General features: G+C 34.8%; 1 protein-coding gene across 5 annotated transcripts in view; it reads left to right on the plus strand.

The window, feature by feature from the left end:
* Positions 1-21330, plus strand: part of CNTLN (centlein) — a 289645-nt gene that overhangs the window by 232737 nt on the left and 35578 nt on the right. For all 5 annotated transcript variants that reach the window (XM_004765706.3, XM_013063112.2, XM_013063111.2 and 2 more), the window contains 3 exons: positions 11986-12177; positions 18534-18631; positions 20127-20253. In XM_004765706.3, coding sequence (XP_004765763.1) covers positions 11986-12177; positions 18534-18631; positions 20127-20253 — 417 coding nt within the window. The remainder of the gene's footprint in view (positions 1-11985; positions 12178-18533; positions 18632-20126; positions 20254-21330) is intronic.

Genomic DNA, 21330 nt, shown 5'->3' on the forward strand with positions numbered 1-21330 from the left:
TATACGGAGATCACAAGTAGGCAGAGAGACAGACAGAGAGAGAGGAAGGGAAGCAGGCTTTATGCTGAGCAGAAAGCCCGATGTGGGGCTCAATCCCAGGACCTTGGGATCATGACCTGAGCTGAAGGCGGAGGCTTTAACCCACTGAGCCACCCAGGCACCCCATTGCTTGAGAATTTTAATAAGGTGTGTGTATGTGTGTGTGTATATATATAGATATAGATATAGATATTTTATATAGATATATCTATATCTATATCTATATCTAGATATTTTATATCTATATATATCTATATATATATTTTAAAGATTTTATTTATTTATTTAACAGACAGAGATCACAGGTAGGCAGAGAGTCAGGCAGAGAGAGAGGGGGAAGCAGGCTCCCTGCTGAGCAGAGAGCCCGATGCAGGGCTTGATCCCAGGACCCTGAGATCATGACCTGAGCCGAAGGCAGCGGCTTAATTCACTGAGCCACCCAGGCACCCCAATAAGGTATATTTATAAATGTAATCAAAATTATATGAATACTTAGTATTGCTGCTATTAAATTTGTAATGAGTTGTAGGATTTTTGAAATTCCCTGACTGGCTTTCATCCAAGTAATTTGTTTTCAGAGCTTATGCTCTAGTACAACTGAGGGAAGACATGCTATTAACTATTGACCCTCTCAGTTAAATATTTCAATAAGTATTAAGATGCTGTTCACATTTAGCATATACTTAAGAAATGTATATCTTTTTAGTAGTTTGATATATAAAATTGGAGCTAGAAATGATGATTTAAACCTTTGGATTTATTTCCCCAGAAGAATCAATTCTATGAATTGATTCCAGTGTTATATAAATAAATTTAATGTTGATATACATGTATTTTAGTAGCTTACTAATTGAAAATGGTTTTATCTTTTGAAAATATGAATTACAGAAATATATCCTGATCTAGTGTAAATTTTTTGAATTCAAAGATTATTTTAAGGAATATCAATGACCTTTGAATTTGGTATAAAGTATTATGAGCAAATTTTAATTATCTAGATTCTCACTTCCAGTTAGTAAAATACTATACATGAGTATTAGTTTCTTTAAGCTTATTCACAAAGGCCTTTTATACATTACAATAAGTAAATCACCCCACTAGGAAGGGAAAACAATCGAATAAAAGTATTGAAATCTGTTTCGTAGGAAAACCAAGTTTAATTAAAGGAGAATGAGACAATCTTCATGAGACTTCTGCAGATATCCTAGAATTTGGTAGCCTTCATTCCTAATAGCTCAGTCACTATCTATAACTCCATTTAAAATGTTATGGCTGTTCTTTACTTAGATACAGTATTAATATTACTGTGAAATATCAACTATTATTTTTGGTGATTTGGGAAGTTTGGTTTTTTTTTTTACTTTTTCTTCATTGTTTTAGTAGTTTAATTGGGGTGGATTCTTTCTGTCCTGCCCCTTTACAGCTTACGCAACTGAACTAAGTATTGACAAAGGGGACGGAGGAAGCCTAGAATGAGGAGAATAGGTATAGAATGAGTGAGGAATAGATACTTCTGTGTTGAATTAGCTGAGTTTAAGCAGTGAAAGCAGAAGGAAAGTGCAAAAAGGTTTAGGAAGACAAGTGCTTGGTTTCTTCTTTGGAATGGCATATGTTATTGCTGCTTGCATTTTCTCTTGGGGAGGGAATCAGAATGGGAATCACTGCACCTTCCTTAGTGGCCATTAGTAAGCATATCTTGTGCATATCGAATGTCTAGGAGGGCTGAGACTGATCTGATAATATTACCATATGAACATTGAAAAATTCTTACGAGAGTGATGATGATGAATCGTTCTGGATATTCTTCTTGTTCTGAATATCTTTTTTTGTATTTCATACTTGGTTGTGTAAGTCTTGAAGGGGCATTTATTTTAGTAACTAGAATAGGGGATTGGAAATAACAATAAACCTATAGTTGAGTTCCTCTTGCTATGAATAAATCAGATAATGATAGTTTTCCCACAAATATTGGAAAGTCAGCTTTATTAGTTTTCCAAATGTCGTAATAATACATTTTTACTGAACCTTTTTCCATAGTTTTGGGGGAAGAAGTGTAAGCGATGTGGTTTAACTTCAATCCAGTTAAAAGTCATTAGGTTAGTTATTCTGATTATTTTGAAACACATTATATTGCCATTATTGCTTAGGTTAATATTTACTATAAATGCCTATCACATCAAAACTATTAGTACAAATTAAAGTGTACGTGTAAAATGTTTTCAGTTTTGGGGCTGTTTTGAGAAAAGTATTAGTAAACTGTTTTAAAACAATTTGGCCTTTATAATAATATTATATTTGATTTTTATTTTGAGAAATCATATTCAAACACATTTATAAAACTATTTAATTGGGCATCACTTAGAACTCCCATCACAAAGTGTAAGGGCATTGAATTAATTTTACTTCCTGTACATGTTACTGGAAGTAGCATGTCTCTTATCCATATGCAGATATCCATACTTCTTTGATAGAACCTAATTTGAACGCATCGAGACAGATTGGCATTTCCAGTACCATAAAAAACGGCTTTGTTAATTGCAAACCATATTTAGTATGACCTTATAACAAAGTAGCACCTCAGGTGTCATGCTTTGTCTTTAATGTGCACACTGGAGCTACGTTCATCTGTACTAGACAACTTCACTTCACGAAAAGAGTTTTTTTCTTGATAGGCAATTAGCAGTAATTAGGAAGATTCACCTCAATAAGATGTCAACATGAGATTGTTTTAAAAAGTTGAATGTCAGTGACTTAAAAAGAAAGTTCTTCTGACACATTGGTATGGCATGTGAAACATGAGATGTTAATTTAACTTTTCTGCTTATTATTCATGCACAATATTATTTTGTCATTCAGACACTACACTGACAGAGTGTAAAGGGTGTTAAAATAGTGCTGCTAGAATAAAAAGAGGATTAATCTTCCATTGGCCAATTAGCCAAAGGGTACTTAATGGTCTCTAAAGGCTACTGAAGTCTAACTACTAGCAAAAGCATTGGTAAAAAGTCCTCTATATTACCTTCATTTGCTTGACATTTTGTGAAACATACTGTAGGCTTTTAATAACTGCATTTGTCAGAAAATAGTTTATAAGTGAGTGATGTAGTAACAGTGTATTTTTCATAAGAAATTTTGTTACATAAATAATTCCATTTCTGCCTGAGATCTTTGTTCTTCTTCTTTTTTTGGTTGGTGGTAGTTTTAATTTTTAATTCTTTTTCTTGAAGATCTCAAATATCATAAAGAAAAACTCGTGCTTTCAATTTATAAAATTTGTTAGTAACTTGAAGCAATTATTAATCTGAACTATTTATCTCTTTAGGTAAGTACTTGTAAAGCACATGTAAGTACTTGTAAGTACTTGTGTGGGAAATATTCTACTGATAACCTAGAAACCCATGTAATTTTCTTTTTAACTCATATAACGTTTTAATTAAGTCTTTTAAATGGACAATACAGAATTTTTATTTCTTTCAGTTTTTTTTTCTTGCAAAAGAATAATAGCAACAGTCCCTAACTTACCATGTTCCCACTTAATGATAATGTGAAAGCTGTAAGCATTCCACAGAAATTGTACTCTGAAGTTTGATTTTTGGTCTTTTCCTGGGCTAGTGTAATGTGGTCCAGCTCTCTCTGTGAGGCTGGGCAGGGGAGCAGCGGCAGCTCCCAGTCAGCCACGCGATCATGAGGGTGAACAACCAATGTACTTATAACCATTATGTATCTATGCAGTCATTCTCTTTTTTACTTTCACTACAGTATTTATTTATTTGTTATTTTATTTTATTAACATGTAATGTATTATTTGCTTCAGTCTTACAAATAGTCTGTGAATCATCAGTCTTACACAATTCACAGCACTCACCATAGCACATACCCTCCCCAATGTCCATAAACCAGCCACCCCATCCCTCCCCACAGCAACCCTCAGTTTGTTTCTTGAGATTAAGAGTCTCATGGTTTGTTTTCCTCCCTGGTCCCATCTTGTTTTATCTTTTTCCCTCCCTATCCTTCATGACGCCCTGTACTGCCTCTTAAATTCCTCATATCAGAGAGATCATATGACAATTGTCTTTCTCTGATTGACTTACTTCACTTAGCATAACACTCTCTAGTTACATCTACGTCATTGCAAATGGCAAGATTTCAGGGGTTTTGATGGCTGCATAGTATTTCATTGTATACATATATATACCATATCTTCTTTATCCATTCATCTGTTGATGGACATCTAGGTTCTTTCCATAGTTTGGCTATTGTGGACATTGTTGCTATAAACATTTGGGTACACGTGCCCCTTTGGGTCACTACATTTGTATCTTTAAGGTAAATACCCAGTAGTGCGATTGCTGGGTCATAGGGTAGCTCTCCTTTCAACTTTTTTTTTTTTTTTAAGATTTTTTATTTATTTATTTGACAGAGAGAGATCACAAGTAGGCAGAGAAGCAGGCAGAGAGAGAGAGAGGAGGAAGCAGGCTCCCCGCTGAGCAGAGAGCCTGATGTGGGACTCGATCCCAGGACCCTGAGATCATGACCCGAGCCGAAGGCAGCGGCTTAACCCACTGAGCCACCCAGGCGTCCCTCTTTTCAACTTTTTAAGGAACTTCCGTACTGTTTTCCAGAGTGGCTGCACCAGCTTGCATTCCCACCAACAATGTAGAAGGGTTTCCCTCTCTCTGCATCCTTGCCAACACCTGTCATTTCCTGACTGGTTAATTTTAGCCATTCTGACTGGTGTGAGTTGGTATCTCACTGTGGTTTTGATTTGTATTTTCCTGATGCCGAGTGATGTTGAGCACTTTTTCATGTGTCTGTTGGCCATTTGGATGTCTTCTTTGCAGAAATGTTTGTTCATGTCTTCTGCCCATTTCTTAATTGGATTATTTGTTCTTTGGGTGTTGAGTTGGATAAGTTCATTATAGATTTTGGATACTAGCCCTTTACTTGAAATATTGAACACTTTATTATGAAACAGGCCTTGCGTTCTATGATTTTGCCCAGTTGTAGGCTTATGTAAGTGTCTTGAGCACATTTTAGGTATACAAGGCTAAGCTCTGATGTTTGGTAGGTTAGGTGTATTAAATGCATTTTTGGGCCACAATATTTTGAACTTAGTATGAGTTTGTCAGGATGTAACCCCATCATAAGTCAAGGAAGACTTATATTCCCATTGAAGGAATATCGGTTTTATTCACAGGAAGGAGAAATAAGATTAAGATCATGGTGACTTTCTAGGAGGTTCTTGCCTATAGAATTTATGTAGGTATTACTCAACTCGAATTTTCTCTCCAGTCTTTTTTGCTTTAATTCTGGTAACAAAATTATTATATAGTAATTTTTTTAAAGTTGTAATAGTAAGATTCTCAGATTGCTGCCTCTGCTTAAGTGTGAACCAGAATAATCTGATTGTGAGATGTAAATCAATTTATTTGTATGTTCAACATGAAATAACATCATTTCATACTCTCAGTCTTATGTAGAATTTAAGACAAAAGATTTGGGTGAAGTAACTGTGACCAGACAGTTGCCACTGAATGATTATTGTTTTTCCTTACTTTGACTGTCAAGGGCTTTGGGTTTCACAAGGAGAAAGAAAAGTCAGATTCTCCACTATTGTTAGAGATAAGAGCCAACCCTCACATTTTACTCTGTTTTACTGACTGACCTTTTCCAATATTTGACACCTAACCTTTTCCCTAGTATGGACTGGAAAGAATCCTTCTCCTTCTCCCACCAACTATTTTTTTCTTAGGCTTCTCAGACACCCTGCTCCTGTGGCCCATTCAACCTCACGTTAGGCTGGATTTTCTAGAATTGACGTGTGTCTACATTTCAGATCCCACTGTCCTAACTAAAACTGTTTTCTGAAGTTTATAGATAGTTCATTACTTTAAGTTTCCAGTCCAGTGGTGAAAAACATGGGGAGAACTGAACAGTGTCTTTCAGTGCTATAGAGTGATTACTGTCCATCAAAAAACATTAGGTAAGAATCGGTCTCTTGGGGCCCCTGGGTGACTCAGTTAGTTAAGCACCTGACTTCAACTCAGGTCTTGATCTCAGGGTCCTGGGAATGAGCCCCACGTTGAGCCCCATGTCGAGCCCTGCATTGGGCTCCCCTTCGGGCTCCATGCTCAGTGGGGAGCCCACTTGTCCCCCTGATCTTCCCTTGGTCATGCTCTCTCTCTTTCTGTCTCTCTCAAGTAAATAAATAAAATCTTAAAAGAAAAGAAAAGAATCAAAAGAGCTGCACCACCCACCCTGTCCTCTTCCCTCGAGCACTGCTCCTAAACTAGTGAGTGCTCACAAGTGTTTTCTTTTCCCATGCCATGACTAGCATCATATCCATTAAATAGTCAGATGTTGATTATTTTATTCTTTGGAGACATCAAGATTAAAGTATCTAAAAATACATTATTTTGGGGAGTGATCAGGGAAATTATTCTTTCAATTCTGATTTTTTTTTCTAAACCCTTTGCTTCATTTCCCTTGGACCTAGGATATTTTCCATCAGCCCAATTTTAGTTTTTCTAATAATTCATTCTTGAATATTAAAATGTTTACCAAGGCTTCCTGCTGGAAAAGAGATCCTCCTTCTCGCCACAGTTGGCCTCAGTTTACTCATCAGTGTTTGGGCAGATAGCTTCTCTAGAGTAAAAGTTGGAAAGCAAGGTGGTTGTAGACCTAGCTGTAGCCTTTAATATTACACCTAGCTTCTAGGAAACGTCTGACAAAACAGACCAGGAAGGGTATGTGGAAGGAAATTGGCTGTAACTGGGCTTACCAGATGGGATGTGAAGGCAACAGCATTTCCATTAGCTCCCTGTTTTGTTTCTTCATAGCGCTTACTGTAGTTAATCCTTGTATATTTCTAAGGTTTAGACTGGTAGCTACGTGAAGGCAAGGACTGGCACTTTTTTGTTTATCACTGAAAACAGAGTTAGAACAGTTACTACTATGCTCTGTGTATTTAAAAACTAAATGCTAGACACTGAGTCAGTTCTGAGTCTAGACATTTCCTAATGAAATCTAGAAAATGTTATGTTGGGACCCAGAATAAAAGAAATTTTAATTTCTTGAATAAACTGAACAAACTATCATGCATGAGGACAAGGGAAAGTCTGTCAAGAGAGCCTATTCACTTGGTTTGTGGGGTTCCGCAGTTACTGTTGAGTGCAGTAAAAGGAAGCGTCTGGCCTTAGGCTTGGCAATTAAACTGTAAGATGTAGATCTAGAGGCAATTTATATTTCTAGCAGAGAAAATGAGATCATTTTTTAAGGCAATTGAAGAGAAAATTAACACAAAATTATGGATAAAGAAAAAATTAAATCCAAAGGAGGACATTATACAAACTATACTCTTTGGGGTTGGAGATACTTGTTCAAGGTGGGCAGGGTGGCAATAAGAGAACAAGATTTAAGAAAGAGGCTTATTTTTTTAAAATGGGGACTCAACATTAGTTTTCCATGCTCCATAACGAATTGCCACAAACTTAGCTGCTTAGAAGCAACATATACATTCATTAAGTCACAGTTTCCACGGGTGATAAGTCTGGCACAGCTTAGTGAAGCCCTGTTCTCAGAGTATCACAAGGCTGTGTGTCACAGAGTAACACATCAGCCTGTCTTCTAGGCTACCTTCCTTTCTGGAGCTTGGGCTTTTCTTCCAAGCTCACATGTTTATTGGAAAAATTCAGTTCCTTATGACTGTAGAACTGAGGTCCCTGTTTTCTTGTTGACTCCCAGTCAAGGACCATTCTCAGTCCTCAAACCTGAGGCTTTCCTGAGGTTCTTGTCTTACTATCCTCTCCACCATCCTTCCACAACCTGGCCACTTACTTCTTCAAAGCCAGCAGGGGAATCTCTCTAACCTCAGGAGGGCCCCTGTATTTCTTGTAAAGGCCTTACCTGATTAGATCAGGACCAGCCAGGATAATTTTGCTTTTGATTAACTCAAAGTCATGTGATTAGGGACCATAATTTAAAGAATGCCTTTTGCATATAACATATGCAAATAATACAATCATGGGAGTGATAGCCCATTGCATTCGCAAGTCTCACCCACATACGAGGGGAAGATATTTTACAGGGCATGGGTCATTGGGGGTCCTTTGAGGATTCTGCCTCCCCCAGAGCACTTTATGGAAGAACAAATTCTCTAATACATTTCGTTTCTTCTTACTGTTGCTTAGAGGGTTCTTTACTTCTCAGAGACTTATGCTTCTTCAATGTCCTATTTAAATAAATAATAACTAGGGTCTAATTTTAAACTTTTATAGTGTTAAGTTCTACTTTATAAGCTTATTCCCAGTGAAGTCAACTTTTAAATTGAAATAGACTTTTAAAAGATTGGTATATCTTTTAAGGGAGGATTTTTCTGTATATGTTTATATATATACTTGATATTTTATATATATCATGAAGCATTTTTTTAAAAATCCAGGTTCTCAGCCTTTAAGATACTTTTCATATGCTTTATGATAGCATTTACTGCAAGATAACTATTAACAATAATGCTGTAAATTTAAAATTTACCAAGTGCTATCATATTTTTTTAAATTCTGCCCTCAAAATGACCTTTGCTAGGCAGACAAGCATCATCTTTGTTTTTAAATGAGGAAACAGTGTCAAGCATTAATTAGCATCACTCAACTGGTAAGCAGTAGATCCCAGGCTAAAATCCGAAAATTATGACTCTCCATGTGTTTTATTATTATTTATGATTTTAATATAAATGACATATTTTTAAATGTTTAGAGATGGTAAAGTAATAATGTGGAAATAGGAATCATGCTTTTGATAAAGAAGAAAAGTAACAATTTTAAGGGTAATCTAAATTTATTGGTAAATTTTAAGCATATTCTCTTTCTAACAAGGTCACCACAATTAGTCTCACATGCCAAGCTGAGTGTACACAAAAGAAAATTATTTATGCTTCTTGTCTTATCTGTAGCATATCTCAAATGAGAAATAGGATGTTTAACCTGAGAGAAGTTAGTAATAGGGCCATCATTATTTGTCCAAAATTCAAATGGATGAAGGACTCCAACCTGATGAAATATACGATTTGTTTATTTCTTCTTTTTCAACACATGCCCTGTAGCATTTCTGGGCATGTATATTAGAAATCTTTTTTAAAGATTGTAGGTTTTAAATACTAGTTAATCAAAATATGATTTATATTTTAGTAAATTACAAGTCATGTGATTTACAGTCTCCATAACTTCAGTGTTTCTTCATTTAATAAATTTTGTATTGTTAGAGTAAAGTTAAAATCTACAATACATGTCTTTTAGAGAACTATATTTATTGGTTTGGTCTTTCCTCTATGAAGGATTTATTAATAGTGTTAGGATCTACCGCTGTGGAAGGAATAGACAGAAATCTAACAGCATACAAGTTTAACAAATGAGAGAAGCTACCGGGACTGTTCATGGGAAGAAAGGAGCCTCATCAAAGTTGAATTTTCTGTTGCCTGAGATTCCACATAGAATTGCAGCCATGAATTATGTCATACCAAATTACAATCTTAGAAAGCCTAATTTAGATGCATAGCATTAACTTCAGGATTGATAAATGCTCCAGGGCATACTCCTTAAGTAAACACTGATAATATTACTTTACTTTAAAAGTGTATTTTAATTTATATAGTGATAAACTAATAGAAAGATTGTAAATATGAGCTGAAATTAATGTGTCTTCATAGCACTGTCCATGCTACAAATGGGGAGACTTCAGTTTTTGGAATCTTTCTTCTGTTTCTTACCATACAGAATGCACTGTTTTTAGATACCTGGGGGAGGAAGGCACAGTCCTCTCTCAAGGACTTACTAGGGTTCATGGTTGAAGAATAGGCCCAGTGCTATGGGAGCTAATGGGGGAGAATGGAGAAGCTACTTGTGAAAGAAAAAGAAGCGACAGAAGACTTCATAAAGGAGGAAATACTAAGCTGTTCTTCAAGCATGAGTGAGATCTCAGCAGAAGAAAATGCCAAGTGTGGAAACATCGATGTAGAAATGGCAGACAGGTTGGGGGTATGGCTAGCAAGTTTGCCTTCAGATGATACTTGCCTGAAATACAAATTGAAGCTAAATTTTAGAGAGCGTTACTATAATCACAGACATCTGAGCTTTATCCTACTGGGGTAAGAAACCCCTGAAGGGTATTTGAATGAGGGATTAACAGGTCCGTGTTGTTTTAGGAAGTTGTATAAAAGATGGTTTAAAAGTGGGAAGGGTTGCGGGGAGGGGAAGGGTTTTTGCAGTAGTCTCAGTGGGTTAGTGAGAGTCTTCATTAAGAAAGTGGCAGAGGGAGTGAATATGAGAGACATGACATAATTTATAGAACGTGACAATTGGTTGGATATAGACAATAAACATGGAGAGAGATGGATTCAAGCTTGGAAGATAACCAGGAAGATTTTTAGGGGTGGAGAAATTATCAGTTTGCTTTTAGATATTAATTATTTGGTACCTTTGATACAATTCATGAATGAATGTTTCCTGAAAATATATAGAACCACGCCTCTCCATGATAAGTTCAGATATAATCAAGTGGGCGCCTGCGTGGAGCAGTTGGTGAAGCTTCCAATTCTTGGTCTCGGCTCATGTCTCAATCTCAACTGTCATGGGATCCAACCCATAGGCCAACTGGAGTCTGCTTGGGATTCTCTCTCCCTTCCCCATGCCCCTCCCCCCAAGTGTTTCTCTCCCTCTCAAATAAATAAATAAATCTTTAAAAAAATAAGGTCAAATATAATCAAAGATTTTTTTTCACCAGTACATACTTTTTATTCTACCAAAACATAATCTAATATCAACTATATCAAGCTCTAGTTTTGAACCCAATATCTGAGATATTCATATTTAACAGTATAGACCGATATACATAAAGAAATAGGCAATTATTGGTATAGGCCCTTAAGAGTTGTGTTTAAATATAGTGTTAATACTTAAATAACTTATGTCCCATATTTATATTACTGTACGTGTTGGCTACATCTTTTGCTGTTTCTCATTAGAATTTTTCACTAAGAAAGACTTTTTGCCCCCTGAGAGATTTTAGTACCATTTTGTCTAATTGTTCCTTATGTTAAACTACCATATTATAAGCTTCTCTGGAATAATAAAATCGTACTGCAGTTATCCTCTTAAGGAGCTCTGAGTTGTTAGGCCATTACAGCTTGGTGACATTCTGCTGACTGCAGATTGGTGAACGAGAAGGGTCAACATTAAGACAGTTTCTTTTACACTATTTCATACAAACATTACCAGTATGTCTTTTAGTAAAATGTTGATGTCATTAAAAATTCAAATGTAAGGAGTTTAGCGCAGTTCTATGTGAACATTACAAAAAGGACTCGGCAACTATCAATCAGATGCATTCGGCTGAGTGAATTTGTTTGCACGCTATTTATTTGAACTAAGTCTCTAATAAGCCTCTTTTGCTAATTGGACTTAACATTTATGTTACTAAATGAGAAGCGTTTTGGCTGCCATATAGCATGGTAAGACCTACCCAGTGGAATAAACAACTAACATCTGTTATCTTGTCCTGCTCCAGCTTGGCTTTTACCAGTTAAGTACATCAGTCCTGAAGTCAAGGTTATCAAATATGTGAATCTCTGGCTCAGGCATGTGTATGTGAAGTCAAAGAAATAGCACATCATGAGTGAAGACTAGCCAGCTGAAAGATGCTGGATGCAGCCAGCCCATTTTGTTTTAACCTTTACAATCCCTACAACCTTAAGCAAAAACCTTAAGTAGGAGTTATGATTTCTGTAAAGTTTTTATAATAATTATTTTTAGTGTCTGCCTTTTTTTTATAATAATTATTTTTAGAATTAATTTCACTTTTTTCTTTAGCATTAAGATTTTATGCTGATAATTATTGGGTGAAAAATAATTGCTTTTTATAATACATTTATATTTATTTTCTTTTTGAAAAAAGAAGCTAAATTTGGATTTGGCTGGGCTTCGGAGGGAAAAAGAAGACTTGCTGAGGAAATTGGAGTCCTCATCTGAAATCACAAGTTTGGCAGAAGAAGTTTCCCGGGTGATAGTTCCACGGATACAAGTTACATCACTTGGTCCTTCAAGGAGCATGGATTTGGAGATGAAGCAATTGCAGTGTAAATTAAAGGTAATTAGAAATTTTAATAAACATGAATACATATACCTTTTCCTCATAGTTCTGGAGTCTACAAGTCCAAGACCAAGATCCTTAAAGACATGTTTATATTGATTCTAATTATGGTATAAATAATTCAAAAGTTATTAATACTATATTTGACCTCATCATTCTCTTTTAGCCTAGCAGTTTCTTATTGGTAACTTACAACACTGTCTCTGAGAAAATGACAAGATACAATGGAATCCTGTTAGAAGATGGCAGAAACTAGCCATTGTCATTTCTCTTTCACTACTGAACTCCCCTCTAACCTCCATTCCTCCTTCCACTGAACAGAATTCCTTTCAAACTTTAGTGTATCAACATAAATAGAATTGTTTCCCTCTATACAGTTGCTACTATTTTAATTTGGTGTTTGTTGGATGGAGATGAGAAAGGAGGAGGGAAATTATGGAGGGAGAGAGAAACACAGGGCAAAGGTGGTTGGTTTGATAAACTTTAGCAAGTTAAACCTGAGAATTAAGAGTAAAAAGCCGTGTTCATTTTCTTTGTGAAAAATACTAAGTCCAGGTGAAATTATCAACAACTTAAAAATAAGGCTGACCTTAGTTTAAGTAGAATTACCTTGTAAAAAACAGGATTTGTGATATTTAATTGGAAAGTTCATTTTCATACTGTTTAAAACATGCTCATTTATTCCTCACATACTTAATTATTTTGTTTGGTGGGTTTTGCTAGCTGGGAGCTCTAAGGACACTCTATGTGGGACCATCACATAATGAGAGTCACTAGAAAGTTCTGGTTGAAAATGCACAGAGTCCATTAGGAATGGAGTAACTATGACTGCTGAAAGGGCATTAGAATATTGAATTATCGAACAGATTCAGTTGCTTTTAATTCAAAATATGATAGGTGTGCACTCCAAAAGTATCTTTAAATGAAGGGTTACTAAGAAGATAAAATAGGAGGATGAAGTTTAAAGTAAATGAATGTATAATTACTTGAAAATATTTTGCTTTGTTAATAATAGATATAATAATATTAATTTAGATATTTCCTAAATACCATCTTCTTCAGAGTTTTTATGTGCAGAACTTGCCTCAACCACTATATTTCATAAGTTTAAATACCTTACATAATACAAATATGAGAAAAAATAGTGGTGCAAGCTTTGGTGCATACATCTTTTCATAAGATGCGTTTGTTTGTGAAAAAGTGGACTAAAACTATTTCCGTGTTAGGTTTCTTACAGAAAAAGTCTTTGCGATATACTTTGATCCTGTCTGTATCTACTACAGAAACTTTAGTTCACAGTTCTGTAAATTAAGTGTTCATGCTCCTAATATAACTTTAGTTTTCACCAAGATAAAATAGAATGTTGGATCCAATAATACCTAATCTGATTTCTTAATTTTTTAAAGTGGTTAATAGCTCTACATTGATTTATATTTTACTTACTTGGTTTTATATACTATGAAATCATCTAACATAACTTTGGAAATAATAGACCCATGTCAGTATCTGTAAGTTGTTTACCTTATGGTTTCCCATGGTGTAAGTTTTCACCCACATATAAATCTCTTCACTTTGGAGGAATGTGTGAGTCACAAAGATAAGACTATGAGAATGTCTGGAGCAAGTTAGGTCATACTCCATGTATGTTTGAAGTGAAGTGTCCATATCTAGCCTGGAGTCCTAGGATACTGACCAGGCTACATAGGGACAGAAAGGATAAATCTTTACTCTGCCTTGTTTCATGTTTTAATATGGAAGTATCTTAGAAGACCAGTGCCTTAAGGTGTATAATACACTCTGTTACTACAAATCTGTTTTGATATTCTATTAATTTGCTAGGTCTTCCTAACAAAATACCACACACTGCATGGCTTAAGTAATGGAATTTCTTTTCCTCATAGTTCTGGAGTCTACAAGTCCAAGATCTAGGTATCAATAGGTTATAGGTTCTCTCGTTAACTTGTACCTCTTATGGTCAGTCCTGTGTCTGTGTTATCTGTGTTCGCTCTCCTCTTCTAACAAGGATACCAGTCATGTCTGGTGAAGGTCCACCCATACGACCTCGTTTTACCTTAATTATTTCTTTAGGGCCTTATCCAAATACAGTCACATCTTGAGGTACTAGGGTTAAGACTTTAACATACAAATTTTATAGGGACACAATTCAACCCATGGCAGATAACAACTTGCTAACATCATAATTTTCTAAAAAAAAAACTTTCTTGTTGATGTTTTTATGCCTAATTAAGAAGAAACTCATTAGATTTGAATATATTAAAGATTTACATGACCTTTTAAAATTTTATCCAGGTAATTTTAGTCTTTTCTGTGTAAATTCTTAGGTATACCTCTTAGAACACATGGTGTATTGAGTATCATTTCATTGCTCATATGTATTTTCTGTATCCTCATTTTTACCTCTATTATACATGTTTCTTCAAGGTATCCAACTATATATAGATAGATAACCAAATATTTAGGTATGTACAAATTCCTTCCAGTAGATGGTGTGTGTTATTTATATTTAGTGTATTTATAAAATTTGAATTTACTAGTACTTCAGTTTATATTTGTGGCTGTTTGACTTCCTGCGTATTGAAAGCATTCCTTTGGGGTAGACCAAGTTCTTTTCCAGTTTTCCAGTAAGTCAATAATGAAGCATCATAGCTTTTAAACTACTGTTCCTTTATAGGTAAACTATTGCCAGGCTGGTTCTACGTCCTTTACATATATTAACTCATTTAAACCTCATTTTTAGGGGTCCCTGGGTGGCTCAGACATTTAGCCCCTACCTTCAGCTCAGGTCATGATCTCAGGGTCCAGGGATCACGCCCTATGTTGGGCTCCCTGCTCAGTGGGGAATCTGCTTCTCCCTGTCCCTCTGCTCCTCCCCACCTGCTTGTGCTCATGGTCGCTCTCTGTCTCTCACAAGTAAATAAAAATCTTTTTTTTTTTTTAAAGATTTTTTTATTTTTTATTTATTTGACAGAGAGAAATCACAAGTAGACGGAGAGGCAGGCAGAGAGAGAGGGAAGCAGGCTCCCCGCTGAGCAGAGAGCCCGATGCGGGGCTCGATCCCAGGACCCTGAGATCATGACCTGAGCTGAAGGCAGCGGCTTAACCCACTGAGCCACCCAGGTGCCCCAGTAAATAAAAATCTTTAAAAAAAACAAACCTCACTTCTCTCCTGTGAGATAAAATCTATTACTCTATTTTACTGTTGAGAAAGCAGAAACACAGGTTAAATTAATTGTCCAAAGTCAACTGAACTACTAAGAGAACCGAAATTAGAACTCAATCCCTCTGACTTTAGAGTCCATGCTTTTACTTAGACACTCTGCAGTTTAAAAACAAACAAACAAACAAACAATAACAACAAAAACCCACCTTTAATAAACTTAAGCAGGAAAGCTCTAACCACGATGGATTCTTACCATTGTGACATTTTTGAAATAAATGTTTTGTCCAGATTTGAGGTCATGCTGCAGATAAATATTGTATAGTAGAAATGGAAAATATTAGAGGCCTTGGGTTTTGATCACTCGTTGTGCATTAACTTCTTATGGGACCAGACTGAGGAAATAATTTCTCCAGAGGTCTAAAGCAGGGATACCTTTCTACCCACTTCATAAGGATTTTTAAGGATCAAATGAAATGGCTGTGAGATTTAGAGATTCTGGTAAAAGTATATATCAAGCTGGTGTTTTATTTACTATAATTCAGTAATCCCTCAACTCTCCAGAAGTCAGACTTACAGCATTTTCAGTCACCTAAAATAACAGCCTTAAGTCTAAAAACAGAAAAGAATCAAACAACTACCTTAAAATTCACTTAATTTATTCCACTAAAGATACTGTCAGGCTTCATTTACCACCAGTTATCTTTTTTATTTTAAATACAGCTCCAGTAAGTCTCTTTGTTCAACTTCTCAGCAGAAAAGACCTCAAAAGATTAGAAGTAGGCATATTAAAGGAGCAGACAATTGTTTTTAGGCAGGAATATGGATGGCAAAAGCAAGAAATTTTGGCCAAGGGATTGACAGAGAGAAAAAGAAAATAGGAAAATAATAAGGTAAAAATACAAAATTAGAAAAACAGCAGTCTGGGACCATTTAGAGTAAGGGTCAGTAGCCATTTATATCATAATAGTTCCAAAAGGCATGACAATATAATGATATAGTGACGACTTACTATAGCAAGTTAACATATATAATTAATACAGTGATAATATTTATAATATATCACTATATTGAAGTATCACTATTATAGTGTTTCATGTAAGTATGGATGTTCTTGTTTCTAAGTGAGTGAACAATCATTCCAGAGAGAATTGAAAATTAATGGTAGAAGCAAAAGCTTCAATTATCTGCTAAATTCACTAGTGTGGAATATCTTATTCTGCCAATGCTTGTCAAATATGGTAGAAATTTAGATTGCATTACACAATCAAAAAAAATTTTTAGCTTGTATTTTATTTATTTATTTAGAGAAAGAGTGAGAGATTGAGGAAGTGGGAAACAGAGAGAGAGGGAGAGAGAATTTTAAGCAAGCTCCACTGCTGAGCATGACATGGGGCTTGATCCTGCAACCCTGTGATGATGACCTGTGCCGAAATCCAGAGTCAGACACTTAACTGATGAGCCACCCAGATGTCCCCACTTAATCAAAATTTTTCACATTCAGTACACTTGCCATTTTTAAGAAAATTTCCATATTTGTAAAAATTAAAAATTATTTCAAATTTTATATTTAGATATGCTTTACCACAGAGATATTTTGAAATCTGACTAATGAATTTGACTCTCATTTACATGATGTGATTAATGGTTTCATCTTTTCAAATTTATGTTTCATTTAGTGTGATATGGTCAAAGCTGGGAATAGTTCTAACACAAATGATTGTAATTACTAGAAAGATTAGCAAAATATTCCAAATACTTTTAAAGCTATCACATTTTATTCTGCTTATATTAATTTAATATTTTAAAATTTCAACAAATAAATTAATGTATGTTAACACTATCATTTAGATGGGGAAACTATAAATATCAAAAACACTAGGTAATATCTCAGATTACATGTTTACTTGGAACTTGAGTCCAAATTAAGAGTTAGGGTTCCTGACACTCCATTTACTACCTCTGGCTCCCGGGCTGTGCAGTCAGCAAATACCACAAAGCTGTTCTGCTTTGAAAAACTGATGTTTGGGTCCCTGGGTGGCTCAGTGGGTTAAGCCTCTGCCTTCACTTAGGTCATGATCTCAGGGTCCTGGGATCAAGCCCCACGTCAGGCTCTCTGCTCAGCAGGGAGCCTGCTTCCCCCTTCTCTCTATGCCTGTCTCTCTGCCTATCTATGATCTCTGTCAAATAAATAAATAAAATATTTAAAGAAAAAAAGAAAAACTGATGTTTGTGCATAGGAACTTGAAAAATAAGTAGTAATAGTAGTAATAAATTGAAGTAAGTAAATTTAGTATTAGTAAAGTTCCCTATCAGTTATCTGTCACTGTCATACAAATCCTAAAATGCAGCAGCTAAAAAACAGTAGCAGTTTATTAATTCTTAAGATCCAGTGGGTTGGACCGGGCAGGTCTTTTGCTTCTGTCTTTTGTGTTCTCTCTTGTGCCTGCTGCATTCTTTTAACTCAAGGATTTATCTGGACCAGAAGTTCCAAGATAGCCTTACTCACAGCCTATCTGCAGAGCGGCTGCCCGGGTCCCTCCCTGCTTCTCCACGTGGCCTTTCCTCCGTCTACCCTGCAAGGTGATCCCAGGCAGTGTTCTGAGAGGGCAAAAGTGCAAGCTGCAAGGGTTGAGGCCCAGGATCTGGTACTTGCGTAATTTCATTTCTGTCACTTTTTTTTTTTTTTTTGGACAAAGCAAATCACGGGCCAGACAGACTGAAAGGGTTGGAAGCTGAATCTTACCTCCTAATGGGAGGAACTGCAGAGCATTTGTGACCATATTTGGTCTGTTTTGGGTTCTTAGTAAACCCGCCATTCATTTTAAGTAATCTTATTAGCCCATTAAAATACTAAATTAATCACATGCACATATACATTTTATAAAACCGTCCATGTTTCTTTCCCATACGTGTATTTTGGGTATGTGCTTTTTACAGTTGTTATACAATGACATTCTTCTGTGGTTTTGGTATGTTATATAAAAATTTTAGTGTACCTTAGTACTTCTATTAAAACATATAAAATAAAGCATTTAAAAATAATAAAATGTCCTTCTTAATTATAAGCATAATTTTGCAAATTTAACTCTTCATGAGAATGGTATTTATTTGTATGCTGCATTCCACCAAAGACTGAAAGGTGTATTTGATTTTATGTGTATTTTTAATCTAGAATGCGACTAATGAACTCACTAAACAGTCATCAAATGTGAAATCTCTGAAATTTGAACTCCTAGCAAAAGAAGAACACATAAAGGAGATGCATGAAAAGTATGTTCTTGGTATTTTTATCCATTGTATTTGGTGCCACCTAGTGGTAGTGAACTCTATTAAACATTGCCCCCAAGAAATAATACTGCAAGTTCAAAATGAAGTTTTTCCTTCCTTAGTTCATGTTTAAACCTCAATAAGAAGAAAGTTTAAGAATATTACCTATAAGCATGGTTGATGAAAGACTATTTACTATTTTTTATTTAGAGTAAGAATATTTAAAGTTAGATTAAACATTTAATTTTGAATATATATAAATTAATTACCTAAAGACTATAAACAGAAAACTTATGAATGTGGTAATTATGTGGACAAAAATAAATGTATAGATTGATCTTTTATTGGATTTAATGCCTAAGCTTATAGAGCTAAGGTGGAGAAAAAGGAAAGTTTCACTTGTTTCTAAAAGGAAGATTATAAAAGTTTGTACTTCATGTGTTTATTAGCAGAAAGGGGTTTGAAATGTTCTATCTCACTGAATCAAAATGATTTCCTTTCTATATCTTTTATATATATATTATTACAGCTTAGGGGTGATTACATGTTTAGACAGAATTCCAGTCTGTTGTTGATAGTTTGAGAAATATATCTATCTACTGTACATACATGTATACCACATTTAAGTGAAGATAACTTTGAAGTGATACTAACAGATGAAACTACAAGACTAAAAGATTGGTTAATTTTTTAAACAAAATATCTCTGGGTTTATTTATGAGCCTCAGAAGCAGTCTTGTTTACTATTTAAGAGTGAAGGCTCTAGAGACACATTCTTTGGATCCTGGCTCCTTGACCTGCTAGCTCCGTATCACAGTTTAATAACATCCACTCATAAAATTCTTGTGAGGCTTAAATGACTGTGTGTAGAGCCCTTGTAACAGAGCTTGGCACACAGCAGATACACTGCAGATGTGGCCTGTTCCTATTCCATAGGACCAGTAGTAGTCGTCATTGCAGCTGCCGTTTCACACAGGTTATCTGGGAAGCTGCACTGATAGGTCAGTTCAGTCATAAATGATATTAAATTAGAAGATACCATGCCCAAGGTTATTGTGTTTCTATATCATGGTATGAGATTTTATATTTGTTTATTTTTGTATAGAATTGTTTCCAGTCAGTGTTAGGCTTGTTCATGATCTCCAAATTTCAGTTGGATTTTTGATAGCAATGCAAGAATATAGCTTAGATATAATGATTTTAATTTTTCATAAATTTTGTCAATCTTTCTCAGTTATCCTATTTTTTATGTCTTAATGTATATTTAATACTATAATTACCAGTAACAACTGGATTATAAATTTTATAAAAACTCAAACTATTAATAGAGCAATATTTCTTCTCATGTAATTATCTTATTTGCAATTAATATCAGATAGCATTTAAAAATTAACAGGAGGTATAGCACTGGATAGTATGTAAGATTATCATATAATCATATAATCACTGTTAAAATATTTTCTATCATTTCGATAAAACATCTTTTTTCCCTTTCAAGGATGTCCCGAATGGAGAGGGATATAACCATGAAAAGACATTTGATAGAGGACTTGAAATTTCGACAGAAAGTAAATCTGGAAAGTAATGAGAGTATTAATGAAATGTTAGAAAATCTTGAAAAAAAGGTATCAGCTTTTATGTTCTCAGATGTTGAAAAAAAATCACTGCCCTCTTATTTATTGATACTCTTGAGTATCAATCTTAATAAATTTATAGAAAATATTCATAAAATATGTATACTGTTACATAATTACATTACCTGCTCTGAAATTACATTCTTTTAAAATTCAAGACTCAAATCTCATATATAATGTAACCACACATTCTCTTTTTATTTGTGAACATATCATGAGAAGATAATCAATTTTAAATTTAAAAACCTTCGGATGTTCTTTATACAATTTAGAATTATTTGCTTTATTTAGTTTGCTAACATTTATAATGATTGAATGAAGCATATATTTTTAAATGAAAAAGGTGATAACCAACTACCAGAAGTTCTTTAAAAAATGTACTCACCCAACATTTTTAAGTGTACTTTTTCCTTCTGTACATTTAATTCAGTGTACTTAGAAAGAGAGTTGTATTTAACACAGTTGCATATCTGACCCTAAAGTGGAAATCAGCAATTTGCTGACTAAGAGATTTTTGGTTTTTTTGTTTTGTTTGGTTTTGTTTTGTTTTGTTTGTAAGGTGCTATTTGCACAACTCATAAAGCAGCTTGTGCTTTGGCATTCACTAAATGTTATCCACTCCAGAGAGAACATCTCCCTTACTTTCCTTGTTGAAAATAAAAATGTAAGTATCTGTTAGCTCAAGTGGATTTAAGAGAGAAAATTTTACATGAGCAAGACAAATGCACATGGATTTTCTTTCTTTTTCTCCTCCACACATCCATGTATAATTACTTCCTATAGGTTTTTTTTTTTTTTCAGTGTTGTCATTTAAATACTGCTGATTTTTAAACTTTCATTCCAGATATCATTCTGGATATGGTCTTAGAATCTTTTTATAAGTAATTACATATCTTTAGTGGCATTAAGTGAATAAAGAGAAACTATTTCTTCTTTCAAATGTATAATTAGTATGTTGCAGCACTTACTTAATTTTATCCTAAAAAGTACATGTTATATGGTTATGACTGAAAGTTACCCATGACTCAGCTTGCTTAAGAATCAGAGACAACCATCCCCTACTTAACG

This window comes from Mustela putorius, unplaced genomic scaffold (genome assembly GCF_011764305.1).
Source record: "Mustela putorius furo isolate JIRA1106 unplaced genomic scaffold, ASM1176430v1.1 tig00000421_pilon_pilon_pilon, whole genome shotgun sequence".
NCBI lineage: Eukaryota > Metazoa > Chordata > Mammalia > Carnivora > Mustelidae > Mustela > Mustela putorius.